Raw genomic sequence first — 14,588 nt, 5'->3', positions numbered from 1 at the left:
ATCCTGTAATAAGTCTTGCACAATCCTGAAACAGCTTTTCCTGGCACCCTGCAGTGAGTCATACCACCCTGTAGGCAGGAATAGCCTTGATCTGTAAAGAGACCTGGAGAGCAACCCCTGTTGGCCTGTCAGGGCTGTCACCCAGAGACTGAGGGGCTTGTGATTTAAGTTGCTGCCCTGGAAGGAGCTGCAAAGGGGTACCTTTGGCTCTGACTGAGTTAACTGGGGTTCCTCTGCCGGGTCTTGTGCCTCTGTTCCTTGGTGTTCATGGAGGTAAGCCCTTAATAATGTAATTTAACAGCTTTCTTTACTGGAGATGGAGTGATTACAAATGTTAGCAATTAACATTCCTAGGAAACTAGGATACCAAGATTTTAGTGCTTGCCTCCATGAGTCCTCATTGAGGTCAAACTGTAGATTATGGGGAAGCAGTTAGTGAGACTGCTGTGTGCTTTTGATCCAACTTGTTCTCCCACCCTTTAAAGCATTTTAACAAGCAGATGACCACCCTGAGCAGATGGGCAACTGCCAACTATTGGAGGGTAGGGGGGGAGGTTGACCTTTAAGTATTAAAAATTATAGTATTTAAAGTTTGTAAAATCTGGTCTCATATAAGACCAAGAGAACTCTTTGGAGGGCTTTGTTTTTTTAGAAACAAAATGGGCTATTAGAGTTACAGCTGCTGCTGCTTTTTTAAGAAAACAGGAAGTTTCCAAAGTTTTGTAATTACCATTGCACTTGTCTTCATCTTACAGTACAACAGGTGATACATCTCGATCAAATCTTTTTGAGGATGCTATAAGTGCACTTGGTAAGTGGAGTGTTTTTTTAATGTAGACATTCTTTTGGTGCAGCAGAAACAAATGACGGATTAGCAGATGTTGACATTCTCTTTATCTGTCATTGTTAAAGTTATGATCACAGTACTCTTCTCTAAGACCTGATAGATGGTATCTTAGAACCAGCATCAATAACTTCTTTACTGAAGAATATTTCACTTCATAATTTTTTGTTGTGTAAAAGGAAGATTCTTACTCCTGTTTTTTTTTCCCCGTTTGCCTTAATTTCTCTTCTGTGCTATTCAGTTTGAAGTGCCTTGAATAGAAGACTGGACATGAATATGTATATGCTTTCCACCTTTACTTCCCAGTGTGCAGGTCTGATAAAATTACTACTGTTACTATTCTCTTGTTCCAGCCTTTATAGTACTGTCTTTTGACACATTTAGATTAGATAAATTCACCAAATCTGCTGCTCTCTGGGTTGAGGAGTGAATACCTCCATATACTTACAGTCAATGTACTTTTCTTTTAACAGTGTAAATGTCTTTGTTTCAAAGTGGAATGAACAGGGTAAAACAGTGGAAAGTTGTGCCCTGCATTCATGCAGATTATGGTAGCTGCGAAGTTACTTGGTAAACCCACAAGTCTCCTACTTCAATTTTTTTGAGTTGTTTGGTTTTTTTTTTAATTTATTTTTAGAGTGTAGCAAATTAAGGCACAGAAGCAAGGGAGCGGTGGGTTTTTTATTCTGTTATATCTATAAATGTTAAGATACAACTTGGTACAAAAAGTTAAACCAATTCCAGAGTTTTGCTTACATTTTTGTGTAGGGCTATGTGGATGTATTTGGGGCAGGTGTTGTGATTAAGCGGCTCATGATGATTCAGGAGCAGTAGTTGGTAGCCACCACGTTTAGTCTGTCTGACTGCAGCTTAGGTCTTAAGGCATACTGATTTAGGCTGAAGAAATATTTGACTGAAATATCTAATAGATGATGTAGGAGACAACCAGTAGAGTTCTGTTGCATTTTTTTAAGTGACTGCTGCTACCAAAGTTGCTGCAGACTTCATTAACTATTTGCTATACCTTTGTGCTGAGATGTGGCCATCAAAAATACTCATGTTAACAATAGTGACCAAAAAGTTTAATTAAGCTGATGGTCTTGATTCAGTTATGTTCAGAATTGAAAAAGAAAATAAATAAAAATTCTCCTTTCCATGTAGCAGGAGAGCATCACCTCACTATCCATTTTATATCTAAGCTCTTTGGTTGTTACCTGATACAGTAAACCCACATGTCCCTAACAGTTTGGAAATAACAGACATTGAGTGTAATTTCCTGGATAACCATCCTGTAAGGGCTATATGCCAGAAAATTTTCAAATGCAATAGGCATGAACTCTGGTTCTTTTTTAGAAACTGTCTTGAAAGTAATTTGCTTGCACAAATTCATATAGTGTGTTTTTGCATCCTAAGTAAGGGTCCTATGCAAGTTCTTAACCTTGTCTTCTCAATTACATTGTCTGTAGATTATTAACTTCTCTTCAAAGACAAGGATTGGTTTCTACTGAATTGCTTTTGTTTTCAGTTAGATGCATTGCCTGAAAACTGATGTGGCTTTGTGTGGTACATGCAGTTCATGTGTAATGAAGTCTTTCACTGAAGAGCCTAAGCTTTCTTTAGGGCGAGAATTTTTCTAGACAACATTTATTGTGGGGAGTGTGATCAAGTGGATTTGAAAGTTAATCCAACTATAGAAAGTTACTTGAAATACAAAAGCAAAGAGCAGAATCAGTTTTGCATTGACCTCTGAAACACTGCAAGTATCACTATGTAGAGACAGGCCTGACTACATAACAAAATTGCTGGTGTGCAATTCATTTATTATTATTCTTGGGCTTCCTTTTGCATCACTTGTGTAAGTAGAATATATATGGAGTACATGTGCCTAAATTTGCTGTAGTTCTGTTTCCTTCTTTGGCTTTTAATTATGGCTTCTGAAGCAGTCTGTCCAGAGCAAGTCAGCCTTTTTGCTTCTTTTTTTTTCTGTACCAAATCTCTTATTCTATTCTAGTCTCTACCTAACTTATATTGAAAGAGTAGTACAGAAATGTTTAAGAATTAACTAATTAGATCACAAGGTGTTCTGTTTTCTGTTTACTTTGATTAGTTTGTTAGCAATGGTAAGGGTAAAGTAATGCTGTGAAAGAAAGGCCATGGAGCAGTAAGTTAATCAAAATCACTGTGTTGACACAATTGTTGGCTTGGTTTTTTTGCTTCTCTGAAGATATGTACAGAAATATGTGTATTTAGAGCAAAACGGAGGTGATTTTTTTTTTATCATTGAAAAAATTAAACTAGATGTAAAATAATTGGTCAGACATGAACTGACCATTCCTTCAACTCAGGTTGGCACTATTATTTTGAAGTCTGAACACTAAATACTAAAATCAGTCAAGAGTAGTAAATCCATTAATTGTTCCTAGGTAATGCACAAGTACCCTTGCACTAAGGATGTTTTATTGTTTATTCTTGAGTATATTGTTCTCAGTTATACATCCACTGATTATTTGGAAGGATTCTTTAAAAATTGAGCAACGTGATTGTGTTAATGTTGGCTTGAGTTAAACACTTTCTCTCTTAGGGATTAAAACTTTATTTATTTATTTTGTGACTTTATTTATACTTGTGACTTACTTATCAGAGTAGCTCTAGCAGTATTTGTATTCTCTACTTTTTAAAAATGTTGATGTTTAATGTTAATGTTTAGAAATGTTTATGATGACTGTTAATTATTTAACTCTTCTGCCACTAACTTGCTAGTATCACAGAATCAGTAGTAGGATTCTACAGAGATCAGAAATATCTTTATTCAAGGAAGGAAATGGTATTTTAATGCCTTTGTTGAGATGTTGATGCATTACAGTTTTTATAATAGAATATTTTTTTAATTGTTAAACCTGCTGTCTGCTTTAAAGGAAGAGAAATAAAATGGATTATGAAAAGAGAGAATAATTTTTCCTACAGTACTGTTAGCGTAGTGATCAATATTCCTTAAGCTGCTCCATATAGTGTGTGTGGACCTTTTTGTCTTGGTGGCTGCAGGTAAGGGACAGTTTAGTACACTTGCATGGTAAGAGGTGGGAGATGAGATGTGGTGGATGTCTAGTCAAATATGCATGAATTAAATAAGCGAACTTGTTCTCCTGAATACTCATTGAGGTCTTCAATTATTGCCCTAGATATAACTAAGTCCTGCCTGATGTTCATTTGATCATCATCACCATCATGGAGCGATGCACAGTTGTAACTTGGTCATCGCTGTTTGTCATATATATAATTGTAGCACAGTGTGAAGTCTTAATTTGGAAGAATCTTAATGGCCATCAGTTTGACAGCATGATTTTTGCCTAGAAAGTTTAATTTCCAAACTTAGAGTGCAGGAGACACTTCTTGATTAAATCAGGAGTTTAATATTGTGAGAATGCCCCTGACCTTAGGTGAAAGTATAGAGAGGGAGTATTATTTCAAGTAAAAGTACAGGAGTATCACAAGTGCTACTTCTTTTTCAGCTGAAGTTTGCGGTGTGTTCATTAGTCTCTAGTACTTCAATCAGTTGCACAGTTAAACCACCAGAATATATTTGGAAGTAAAGCAAGAGAACCAGGGCAAGTTTAATATGAGCTGTTCTTTTCAATGAGTAGAAATTACATTTATCCATTGACACATTTTTGTGCTGTTTTTTTCCCCCTTATTCCCTTAAAATGGTGGTCATGTTACTTCTAGTGACAGGTCAATCCTATGAGAACATGGTGACTGAGATCATGTCAATGGGCTATGAACGAGAGCAAGTAATTGCGGCACTGAGAGCCAGCTTCAACAATCCTGACCGAGCAGTGGAATACCTTTTAATGGTGAGCAGTTTGTTTTATGTGTGCTCTTGTCCTTTCACTTTTAATTTTGTCCTCAGTAAAGAATAATTTTAACTTTGATTTGCTTGTTATTTTGAATATTATCCGATCTGTGACAGTAGTACATATTAATGAGGAATACCACCTCTAAGCAAAACATCTGGAAGGATGAGATTCAGATTTTGAGGGTATAATATGTTACAGAAAATACTGAAGTCATTCCTAACTACCTCTGTCACTTCTTTGCTTTTATTCTTTGTTGATTTGTATGCATATGTATGTAAAATGTGTCCAGTTACAGTGGTAGTTTTAACTGCCGATGGCTGGCTCAAGGAATTACTTGTGTTTTAATTTAAGCAATATTCTGGAGAAGAAACAGTTTCTCTCTTCATTGGCATCAGAGGAAGTAGAAATGTGGCTTCACTGTAAGGTAAATCTTGTGAGTTGTTCTAGGGGCTTTTTGGATTCCTTTTCATTTTATACCTTAATTTGGCAGGTGAAATGTAGCCACCAGACAGTCGGTCTGGGAGCTTGTTGTTTAATCAGTATTTATGGTACATTTAGCTTTCACTCTAGCATACAGTTTTTTCCCTGATGGGGCTTTGCCTTGTTCCAAATACAAACTTTTTAAAAAATCTTGAAACTATAAATCTTGAGCCAGTCCTTTCAAAATCAGCAGATTGAATTTCCAATACATTGTTAAGAAAACTGGTATCTTTACCTCCAGTTATAAAATTTACCTTTTTTTAGTCAAGTTTTTCCCCAGTAGTTACAAGTTGCTGGTGGGCTTGCCATTTACATCAATGATCTCAAGACTTTGTAGCCTGCAGTTTTTAAACAGGTAACAAATCTTTTGAGTACATCGATTGGAGAAGTTCAGATTTCATCTAGTATGAGACCAGCATAAGGTCATAAGTATTTACTGCCTTGCCCTAAAGGCGAATGCAGTACCTCCTATCTGTCTACCATAGATCTAGAATCTCAGTTGTCTGGAATCTCAAACATTTGTATTTCATGCCTTAAAAATGCTGATTGTACTCTGCATTTAGCCTGTACATATACCATCAATCCAGTGTCTCCCCTGTTGAACTTCCTGTGCATGTGCCAGTGATGTACAGCATGCAGTGCTTGTACACTCAGTCTGGTATTTCCCTTCTTTAGCTTATTTCTGTTCAGGGAGCCCTCAATAGAAGTAAAGCATCTCTACAAGGGAGTTCAACATGTGGCATATCTGACAAATAGATTATTTTACTTTGTCTGAGCAGTTAATTTCTACTCCTTCAGTCAATTTGCTGTTTAAAATGGGTCCTTCCGTTATATAAGCTGGTCTCTATCTATTTCATGTTAACCTTTACTGAGACTATCTTTGTTCTTTTCTTCCTTCTGGGAAAAGGGAGTGGGGAGGAACAGTCTTGCCAAATTAGCTGGCAGACTTGTTTTCCTTCAAGAAGAATAGTGTTGCTCCAAATAGTCTTTCTAATGATTCTTGATCTGCTGGGGCCTAAACATTTTCCTTACCATCCTGCTGCATCAAAAAAGCTTCTCTGTAGTTAATACTGGTCCTTTGATGACACTGCTCTTTAACCCTCTATCTAACTCCAAACTGTCATCAGTGTTAACTTTCATATCATCTGCAAAGTAGGATTGGGGTGTTGAGAGCTGTCAGTGTATGCCACTGTCCTACTCTCAAGAATCAGCGCACCAAAGGTAGCTGTAAAGTGTTGGAAAGAAAATGTTAAGAGAGTATCTACACTTAAAGCATAACTTTTCCTTAAATGAGCCCTGAAGATTCAACTTGTCCATGGTTCAGATAACAAACTGTTCATTTTTCAATGCCTCTTGGCTGAGGACCTATGTATAATCCTATGTTCTTGAACTGTGGTTGTGCGAGGAGCTCTTGATTCCAAAAGAGACTGTGTCTCTTTCTATGCCCAGGCTCATCTTTGAAGACATTTAGATTAATATTTGGGTTTGACCCAAGGCTTCCTTATCCCTTAATTGGGAAGCAGTCCTGTCTTTCTTCCAAAAACCAGACTATTAATTTGGAAATTTCTTGGAAGTGTTTCTTTACCAAGAAGGTGGTGAAACACTGAACAAACTCCCTAGAGAGGCAGTTGATGATGCCTTATGCCTGTCAGTATTTAAGAAGCATTCGGACAATGATCTTAGTAACTTTTGGTCAGTCCTGGAGTGGTCAGGCAGGTGGATTAGATTGATCACTGTAGGTCCCTTTCAGCTGGAACTGTTCTGTTCTAAATCTATATTCCTTGGGCTGAGCCTAATTTGATTATTCCTCTGTGGAGTACAGTGTCAGCTAAAAGCTGCTCTGGTAGTCATTAAACAGTAAACAATTGTTTAATCCACCATGAGGCAAAAATGTCTTTTTTTTGCTGTCCAAGCAATGTTTACATTCAAAATTAATTGTATGTGAGTTGATATCATGCTTTATTCTGTTGGGTAACTGTATGAACAAAGTACATCTTGGTAGTCTCTCTTGATTACAGTTGGTTATTTGGAGAGTAATACTTCAAGCTTGTATTTAAGAGCTAAGGTAATGTTCAAGATGACAAGTCATCTCTAAGTTAATTTGGTTGGACGAATCTCTGTGCTTCTTCCATGCAAGTGCAAACTTAGGGTTTGCAAACATGTGCTGTTCCATCTGGGCACAGATTGCAATGACAACATATACCTGCAAATAGGTGAACTCAGCCAGTAGTTGAGATTAACCAAGATTAACCCGAGTTCCTACATTATTTAAGCAGTGTTCTGTAAGGCACTGATAAGAGGAAGTTACCTCAGTGTTATGTTATGAATGGAATTTTTTCTCCCCTCTGTGGACAGAGTGATGTGTATGTAGCAAGCTGACCAAGCCAAGTAATGGTAATGAAATGTGTGACAGGGAAAACTTATATTTGTTCCTCTGAATGGCTTAAAGGTGGACTTGCAGATTAGGTGATTTATGTCTTGATGTGCTTCTTATCTTGCAGATAAGGCAGAGTTTTGCCTGGAGCACTGTCTGGTTCTCCATTTGTAGATGTAGCCTTTTTATTAGGTGTGCATTTGTCCTCTTTGTTCAGCTGTAGTGATGAACATATCGTGTGAAGATCATGTTACAGAAGGATTTTTAATCTACGTTACCTACCAGTGACTTCTGTGGTAGGCTTGCCAAACATGTTCTTTGTCTGGTTACTCTGAAGTTCTGTAGTTATTTCCACCCACCCTGTTCCTTATGTTTTGTGGTTCCCAAAATGATGGGTGCCTCCTTCATTTGAGGCAGGTGAAATATATTCAGTCATACCAGTGCTTCTGCCTTCTCAGACTTAACTCAATTGAGTAGGCAGAAAGACTAGAAAATATGAATATTGTGATGCCCTAGTAATTTGAGTGTTGTGAGATAGAGGATCTAGTAGAGTGTTTCCCCTTTGGGGTTGGGTTTAACATTGCTCCACCCACTACAACTGTGTTTCAGATTTACTGCTCTGTGAAGTCAGCCTCTTTTGGGTTCCTATCGGGCAACTTCCCTTGCTTGTACTGCCAGGGCTTGTAGTCATACAGGAATTTTTCTTGGTGTCAGACCAGTGCCAGGCTGCCTACGTTTCTAGGTGTTGGGGAGGAGGATGTGCTGCAGGAACAGAGAGTAACAGAGAGGAAAGCATGGTTAGGGTGGGAAATTTGAAGCATTCCCACACAGGAGAAAGGTAATAAAGTAAGGTCTTACTTACTTTTACTCTTCCTTTAGATATCTCAGTTTCATCCCCAGAGCAATTAGTTCCTAAATAAAATTGCTTGCACACGGAAAATAAGCAAAATGAAAGTTAACTGTTTTCTTAACTGGTAAAATTTGGTAACATACAGGTCCTTCCACACTTAAGATACAGTAAATGACAGTTGTCACACTGTTGCTTTGAGGAAAGAGGTCCAAAGAGCCATGTTCCTATATCTCTTCTTATTATCTTTCCAGATTGTATGGCATCTGTAATCTCTCTCTCAGCATTGTGTGCTGCATTCGGCTGCTATAGTGTAACTTTATTACTTATTATTAACACTGTGAAATACTGTAACATGATACCTAGTTTAACTTTTTCACTTGCATCAAATATATTTGACCATGATTCTAAGCATGTATTTGTTTATGGAGTAGGGTGCATTTTAAACAGATACATTTTCTTGTAAGAAAAATAAATGGCACTTTTCACAGTATTCTCTTCCAGTTGAAGTGCATACCTATCACAGCATCTTGCCTCGTATTTGCAGTTAAACCATTAATGGTCTGACAAGCATTCTGAAAACTGACAAATATGTGTGCTAAAACAAGTATCTTTTAGCATTCTGTAGGTAATTATGTGAACTGTCACTTTAGGGTATACCGGGAGATAACCAGGCTGTGGCTGAACCCCCTCAAGCAGCAAGTGTTGGTACCTCTCAGTCTTCAGGAGCAGCAGCAGCAACTGTACCTACAACTACTAGTTCATTAGGAGGTGAGAAAGATTATATTTGAGAGGATGTGATAAATTCACACATTTAAGCATCCTCTGCTTCAGTGAATTTTAAGTTCCTAGAGTTTGTGAATGGATCAAAGTGAATTGGATAAAAGCTGCAACATGGAAATTCTGTAAGTATGGTACTTGCTTGGAAAAAATAGCTTGTTATATATAGATAAGTCTGGAGTAAAGCATGAAGTTTCAAAAAATGCTGTGATCCCGCCCAATTTCTTTGAATCAGTATTCTGGACTTAAATGTAAGATCACATTTGTGGAGGGTGTTGTGTTTTCTCTCACTTAACTTCTGACTTCTACATGTGTGGCTAACTGTGCACTGTTGACTGTGACTATATTAAAGCATTTACTGCTTGGAAGTTGGAATTTCAAGGGAGAAACTTGCAGTAACGGCAGGAGGTGCAGCACCTGAGAAACCTATCCATAACCTAGGACTCCACAGGCAGCAGTTCAGCACGTGGACAGAGTTGTTAGTGCCTGCTGAAGAGAACTCTGTCTTAAAGAGAAATAAATATATGAAAGGAGCATAATCAAGGAGTCAGAAAAGTCTGTCACAGGCTGTGGCAGAGATGGTGTTCAAGGTGTAAGCACTTTTGACATTGCTGCATTCAAGGCAGTATCTAACAGCATGGGATATATGGGAAGGCAAGAATCACTGAAGGACAGAACTGACCTGTTGCAGAAGGTGGAAAACTGTTGTAGACAAAGTGACAAGACAGTAGGCTGAGTAGGTGTCTCCAAAGATTACTTGGAGATGAGACATAAAGAGATGTGCTGGAGATCAAGAACAGAAGGGTGTTTGCTCTTAAGAGAAGGCTAGGTGACAAGAAAATCCATTGTTTAGCCTTAGTATAAATAATTTTTACTTAAAGCTAGAGTAAGTTACTGTGAGGAAGCATGCTCTTCTGTTCTTCAGTGAGGGGTCGATTGTCCACTTCCATGTCCTGTTTCTATGTACACTTACATGGTATGTATTTTAATAAGAATTCTAATAGAAGTCTTGGTAACTTCATAAAAAGCATGTTATCTCATTGATTTTCAGGACATCCACTTGAGTTTCTACGAAATCAGCCTCAGTTCCAGCAGATGAGACAAATTATTCAGCAAAATCCTTCTCTGTTACCAGCATTGCTACAGCAGATTGGACGAGAAAACCCTCAACTACTACAGGTGCATCTTAAAACAACAAAATAATGCTGCTAATTTTGTTTCTGCTTTACAAGAAAGGGATATCTCAATGTTAACTGGAATACTGTATTAACAGCAGTTAAAACATTCTATTGTTGGCTTTTCAGCAGTTCACAGAATCACAGAACCATTCAGATTGGAGAAGACCCTTGGGATCACCCAGTCCAACCATCATCCTTACTCTACAAAGTTCTCCCATAAACCATATCCACCAATGCCACATACAGTTGTTGCTCTACAAAACATTTTTATTACATTATAAATTAATCTGAGTCAATAAAAGATGCAAAGGCCATCAGGGAGGGGTCACTACAACATGAACATAATAAACATGCAATTGCATTTCCATGGTTAGATCTAATAATTTTTCTATGCACACTTCTTACAGATTCTTCTGACCAATAATTCACTAAAAACAAACATTTTTATTTGCCTGTCGGCAGGCTTAAATGTGTTTTTTTAAAATATATTTATTTTTTAAATCTCCCATGTATCACAGCAAATAAGCCAGCACCAGGAACATTTTATTCATATGCTGAATGAGCCAGTTCTGGAGTCCCGCCAAGGTTTCAGTGGCAGTGATGATGGTGTCAGCACTGGAGGAGTAGCAGAAGCTGGAAATGGTCATATGAACTACATTCAAGTAACACCTCAGGAAAAAGAAGCTATAGAAAGGGTGAGCCTTTCTTCTTTGAAATGTTGCTTGGCTGTTCTTGTATAATGTTGACTCTGGTGCATGCTTCAGACAGGCCTTAACTTAAACGTTGTTTATGCTCAGTACTTTTGAATTACTTTAGATATTCACGCTTGATGTTTCATGGCTGTTGCAGTCTTGTTTCAAATCACATTTTTTCTTGTTTTATGGCTATTGAGTTTAAAATCTCTTGAATCTATCTTAGAAGAGCTTTTTAAGTCATCAGAGACCATCTGTTATAACTGATGCATTTCCCTCAGGCAGTAATTCCTTTTACAAAAGCCTCAGACATTACTGTTATAGATCATGGTGTGCTATGTTTCTGGATACAAAGGTGTGTCAGTATAAATGCTCTTTGCAAAGTACTTGGATAGTAAGAGCTCTCGTAGTTAAGTAGATTAGTTGGAAGGTGCCACTTAACCCAGTTCCTTGTGTATCCATGAGAATTAGTTAATTATAGCTTTCTAAAAATACAAGTAAATGTGTTTATAAAAATACACTTCAGGTGGCTTACTACATTCATAAATAGTGTGTGTAAAATGGACTAAATATAGATATAAGTAGATGGCAGTACCTCTGACATTTTTCTTAGAGCAAGTTGCAGAGACTTGTGTCATACGGTGGTAGTGGTTTTGTATACCAAAGACTGTTTTTCGACTGGCAAAGCAGGTGGTTTTGTAAGGATCATCAGAACAGAACAATTTTATTACAGGTGTCAATTCACTAGATCTCAAGGAAATAGACAACAAGATTAGTCTAGTAAAAATGTTGCCCATGTATGTCTTTACAGATCATTCTCTCTAGACTGCTGCACTTCCTGTTAAAAACATTTTATGGAGTAGAGCATTACCTCTGTGGACTCTTCCAGCAAAGAGACCTATATGCTTATTTCCCTTTCCATGAATGACACACCTCAAAATTTCGGTGTCTTAGTATTACAGCTGACACATTCATGCTGTTTGTAAGCATAAAATCAAATCTAAGAATGGTTGTTAAGGGGTAATAGGATGTTGTTTCTCACAGAGATTTGATCTGCCCTGTATGTAAAATGCCTTTGAAGTGCTGTTAGGATTTTAAGAAAACCTCCAAATGGTTCTATGTACTTCCCCTTAGCTGAAGCAAGGCTTGGTTTCCTGAATGTCTTTAATTGCAGGCTAAACTAATTTTTCTTGGCTACAGTAATAAGCTTTTCTCTAGTATTCTCATCCTCTGTTGCCATTGTGTCCCAAACATTAATTCCTTGACTTTTGAGAAACAAATTGGTCCCAACTTACTTTCTGTGGCTGCAACGTGTAGTTTTAAAAAGTGAAAGTCCAGTTGAAACTTTGAAAGTATGGCTTAATGTGATGTGTTGGGTTACCTACTAGTGATCATTGGCTGGGAACTTTTGCCCCAGGCAACTTTTGTTAAAAATCCTGAGCTTTTTATAATTAATAGTTTTTAAAAAGGTATAATTTTAAGTTTTTTTCTGCAGCAGTACAGTGTGCTGTTACTTCCTGACTTCACTGAACCAAGTCCGTTATAGTGACTTACTATAGCAGTGAAAGAAAAGTGGTATGGTTTATGATGCCTCATTAGACTAATGCTAATCACTTTCTGAAGTGAGAATTTGGTTTTCTAGAGACACAGGCAACACCTTCTTATTCTTTGCTCACTAAAAGCTGTATTGAGCTAGGCAGCAATGTTGGTTTCAGGAAGGCAGTAAATGCCTAAGTGGCGACTCAAGATACTAGACATACAAAGAAGCTTAGTATACAATGTGTACCTCCTAAATGTGTTTCTTTTCTTCAGTTAAAGGCATTAGGATTTCCTGAAGGACTTGTGATACAGGCGTATTTTGCTTGTGAGAAGAATGAGAACTTGGCTGCCAACTTTCTTCTACAACAGAACTTGGATGAAGATTGAAAAAATTTTTGTAATTTCACACCTCACACCAGTGCATTACACTAACTTTGTTCACTGGATTGTCTGGGATAATTGGGCTTATATTCATGATATTTGCTGTATGGTCATATGGGGAGGGAGCAAGAAGAGAATATAACAAACAAAGCAAAGAAAGCAGCAAGTATGTCTGCTTTAAATTAGCAGATGCAGAAAATCACACAGTGTAAAATATTATACAACCAAAATCAGCTTCTGCAGATAGTTCCTTCTGTATACTGTAGGTTAACTTCTTCTAGGTTTTCACTCTTACTGTCCTAGTTCCAGAATTACAGTATAATGCTCTGCTTCATCTTCCTCTCTGCTTAGTATTGGTGTTGGAAGTAGCCTGTGCTACTTAGATTCTACAATTTGTATCTTATGGCAACACTGGATAGCAGCTGTGTGAAACCTAAAAGGTCTGAGCAAATTCAAACATTAATGCCAAAATATGGGTAGTTATTTTGCTTTTTCAGATGTGTTAAAGCAAGCACAGTATTTTGTTTAATGCTGGGTTGAAGCAAAGTTGGCTGCTTTTTTCCAAATGAAAATGCATTTCGACTAAAACTCTTGATCATTGAGAAAAACCACCTCCTCCCTTAACCCCCCAAATTATCTCAGAAGCTATATACATAAAGGTAAAATTATTATCTTGTTTACATCTCTTTTGGGGAAAAATGTTAGATATCTAATTACTGTTCACATCAATGTTATGTTGCAGTAAAACTTTTGAAAGCAATAGATTGCATGTTTGGTTTTTTTAATGTACTCTTGTGAGTTGAATTTTCTTTTTTTTGCCAGCAAACAAAATGCAAGCTTCATTTTTTTGTCTGCTGCAAAGTGACTTTAGCAAGTGAAATTTCACCTTCCTACCTTTGTTAAACTAGCTTTTATAACACAGCTTTAATCATCTGAAGACACTGGTATTCTGTTGCTCTTGAGTATATTGTAATGATCCAGCTGCTTCTATTCATTAAGAACCTTTCTAGATTTATTTACTTAAGGAAGAAAACAAGTTGGTAACTTGAGATATCAAGCAATCAGTCAAGTTATTCTAAACGAAAAAATGTGCACTTAAACCTTTCTATTGCAAATAAGCTCTGCTTGTAGAGTTTTGAATCTTACTTCTAGGTACCTACTTGTCATTTATTTTGTTTAATCGTCATAAAATGTAACAATCTTCCATTTAATGTATGTTGACTTTCCGAGACAATTTTACCTATCGTTGCAATGCTAGAAAAGAAAACAAATTCTGATTTAATCTAAAGCTATTATGTGTAATATTTCCTGAAAACAGTTTGGGGATATTTTGAGTTTTTACTGTTGTACTCCAATTACCTGGATTAAAAATTTATCTCTACTGTAACCAAGAAAATATTATTAGTGGCACAGCACTGATCTGTTGTACCACTAAAGATATTAACAATTTAGTATTACAACTGAAGAATTTTTTTCTGCTTAGGCTGTGTATCAGTGAATTTAACTGCTACTTAAGCTCAAAGTACAAGTCAAGTGTGTGAGAAAAGAAAGACTGAAACATTTGTATTTGTATTTTGTTTATTCATTGGTTGGGGCAGTTTGTTAAATAATTATCTGCA

The 14,588-nt window shown here is 37.0% G+C and overlaps 1 protein-coding gene across 1 annotated transcript in view; it reads left to right on the top strand.

Annotated features, from left to right (window-relative positions):
* The window catches only part of RAD23B (RAD23 homolog B (S. cerevisiae)), a 20,527-nt gene extending 7,213 nt beyond the window's left edge, over positions 1-13,314 (top strand). Inside the window, exons 4-9 of the mRNA XM_009998155.1 lie at positions 756-811; positions 4,568-4,695; positions 9,053-9,170; positions 10,231-10,358; positions 10,876-11,052; positions 12,862-13,314. Coding sequence (XP_009996457.1) covers positions 756-811; positions 4,568-4,695; positions 9,053-9,170; positions 10,231-10,358; positions 10,876-11,052; positions 12,862-12,975 — 721 coding nt within the window. The 3' untranslated portion in view covers positions 12,976-13,314. The remainder of the gene's footprint in view (positions 1-755; positions 812-4,567; positions 4,696-9,052; positions 9,171-10,230; positions 10,359-10,875; positions 11,053-12,861) is intronic.
* The last annotated feature ends 1,274 nt before the right edge of the window (positions 13,315-14,588 follow it).

This window comes from Chaetura pelagica, unplaced genomic scaffold (assembly GCF_000747805.2).
Source record: "Chaetura pelagica isolate M959 unplaced genomic scaffold, ChaPel_1.0 scaffold145, whole genome shotgun sequence".
Classification (NCBI taxonomy): Eukaryota; Metazoa; Chordata; class Aves; order Apodiformes; family Apodidae; genus Chaetura; species Chaetura pelagica.
The sequence above is the reverse complement of the archived record's forward strand: the minus strand, read 5'-3'. Positions and strand labels throughout refer to the sequence as shown.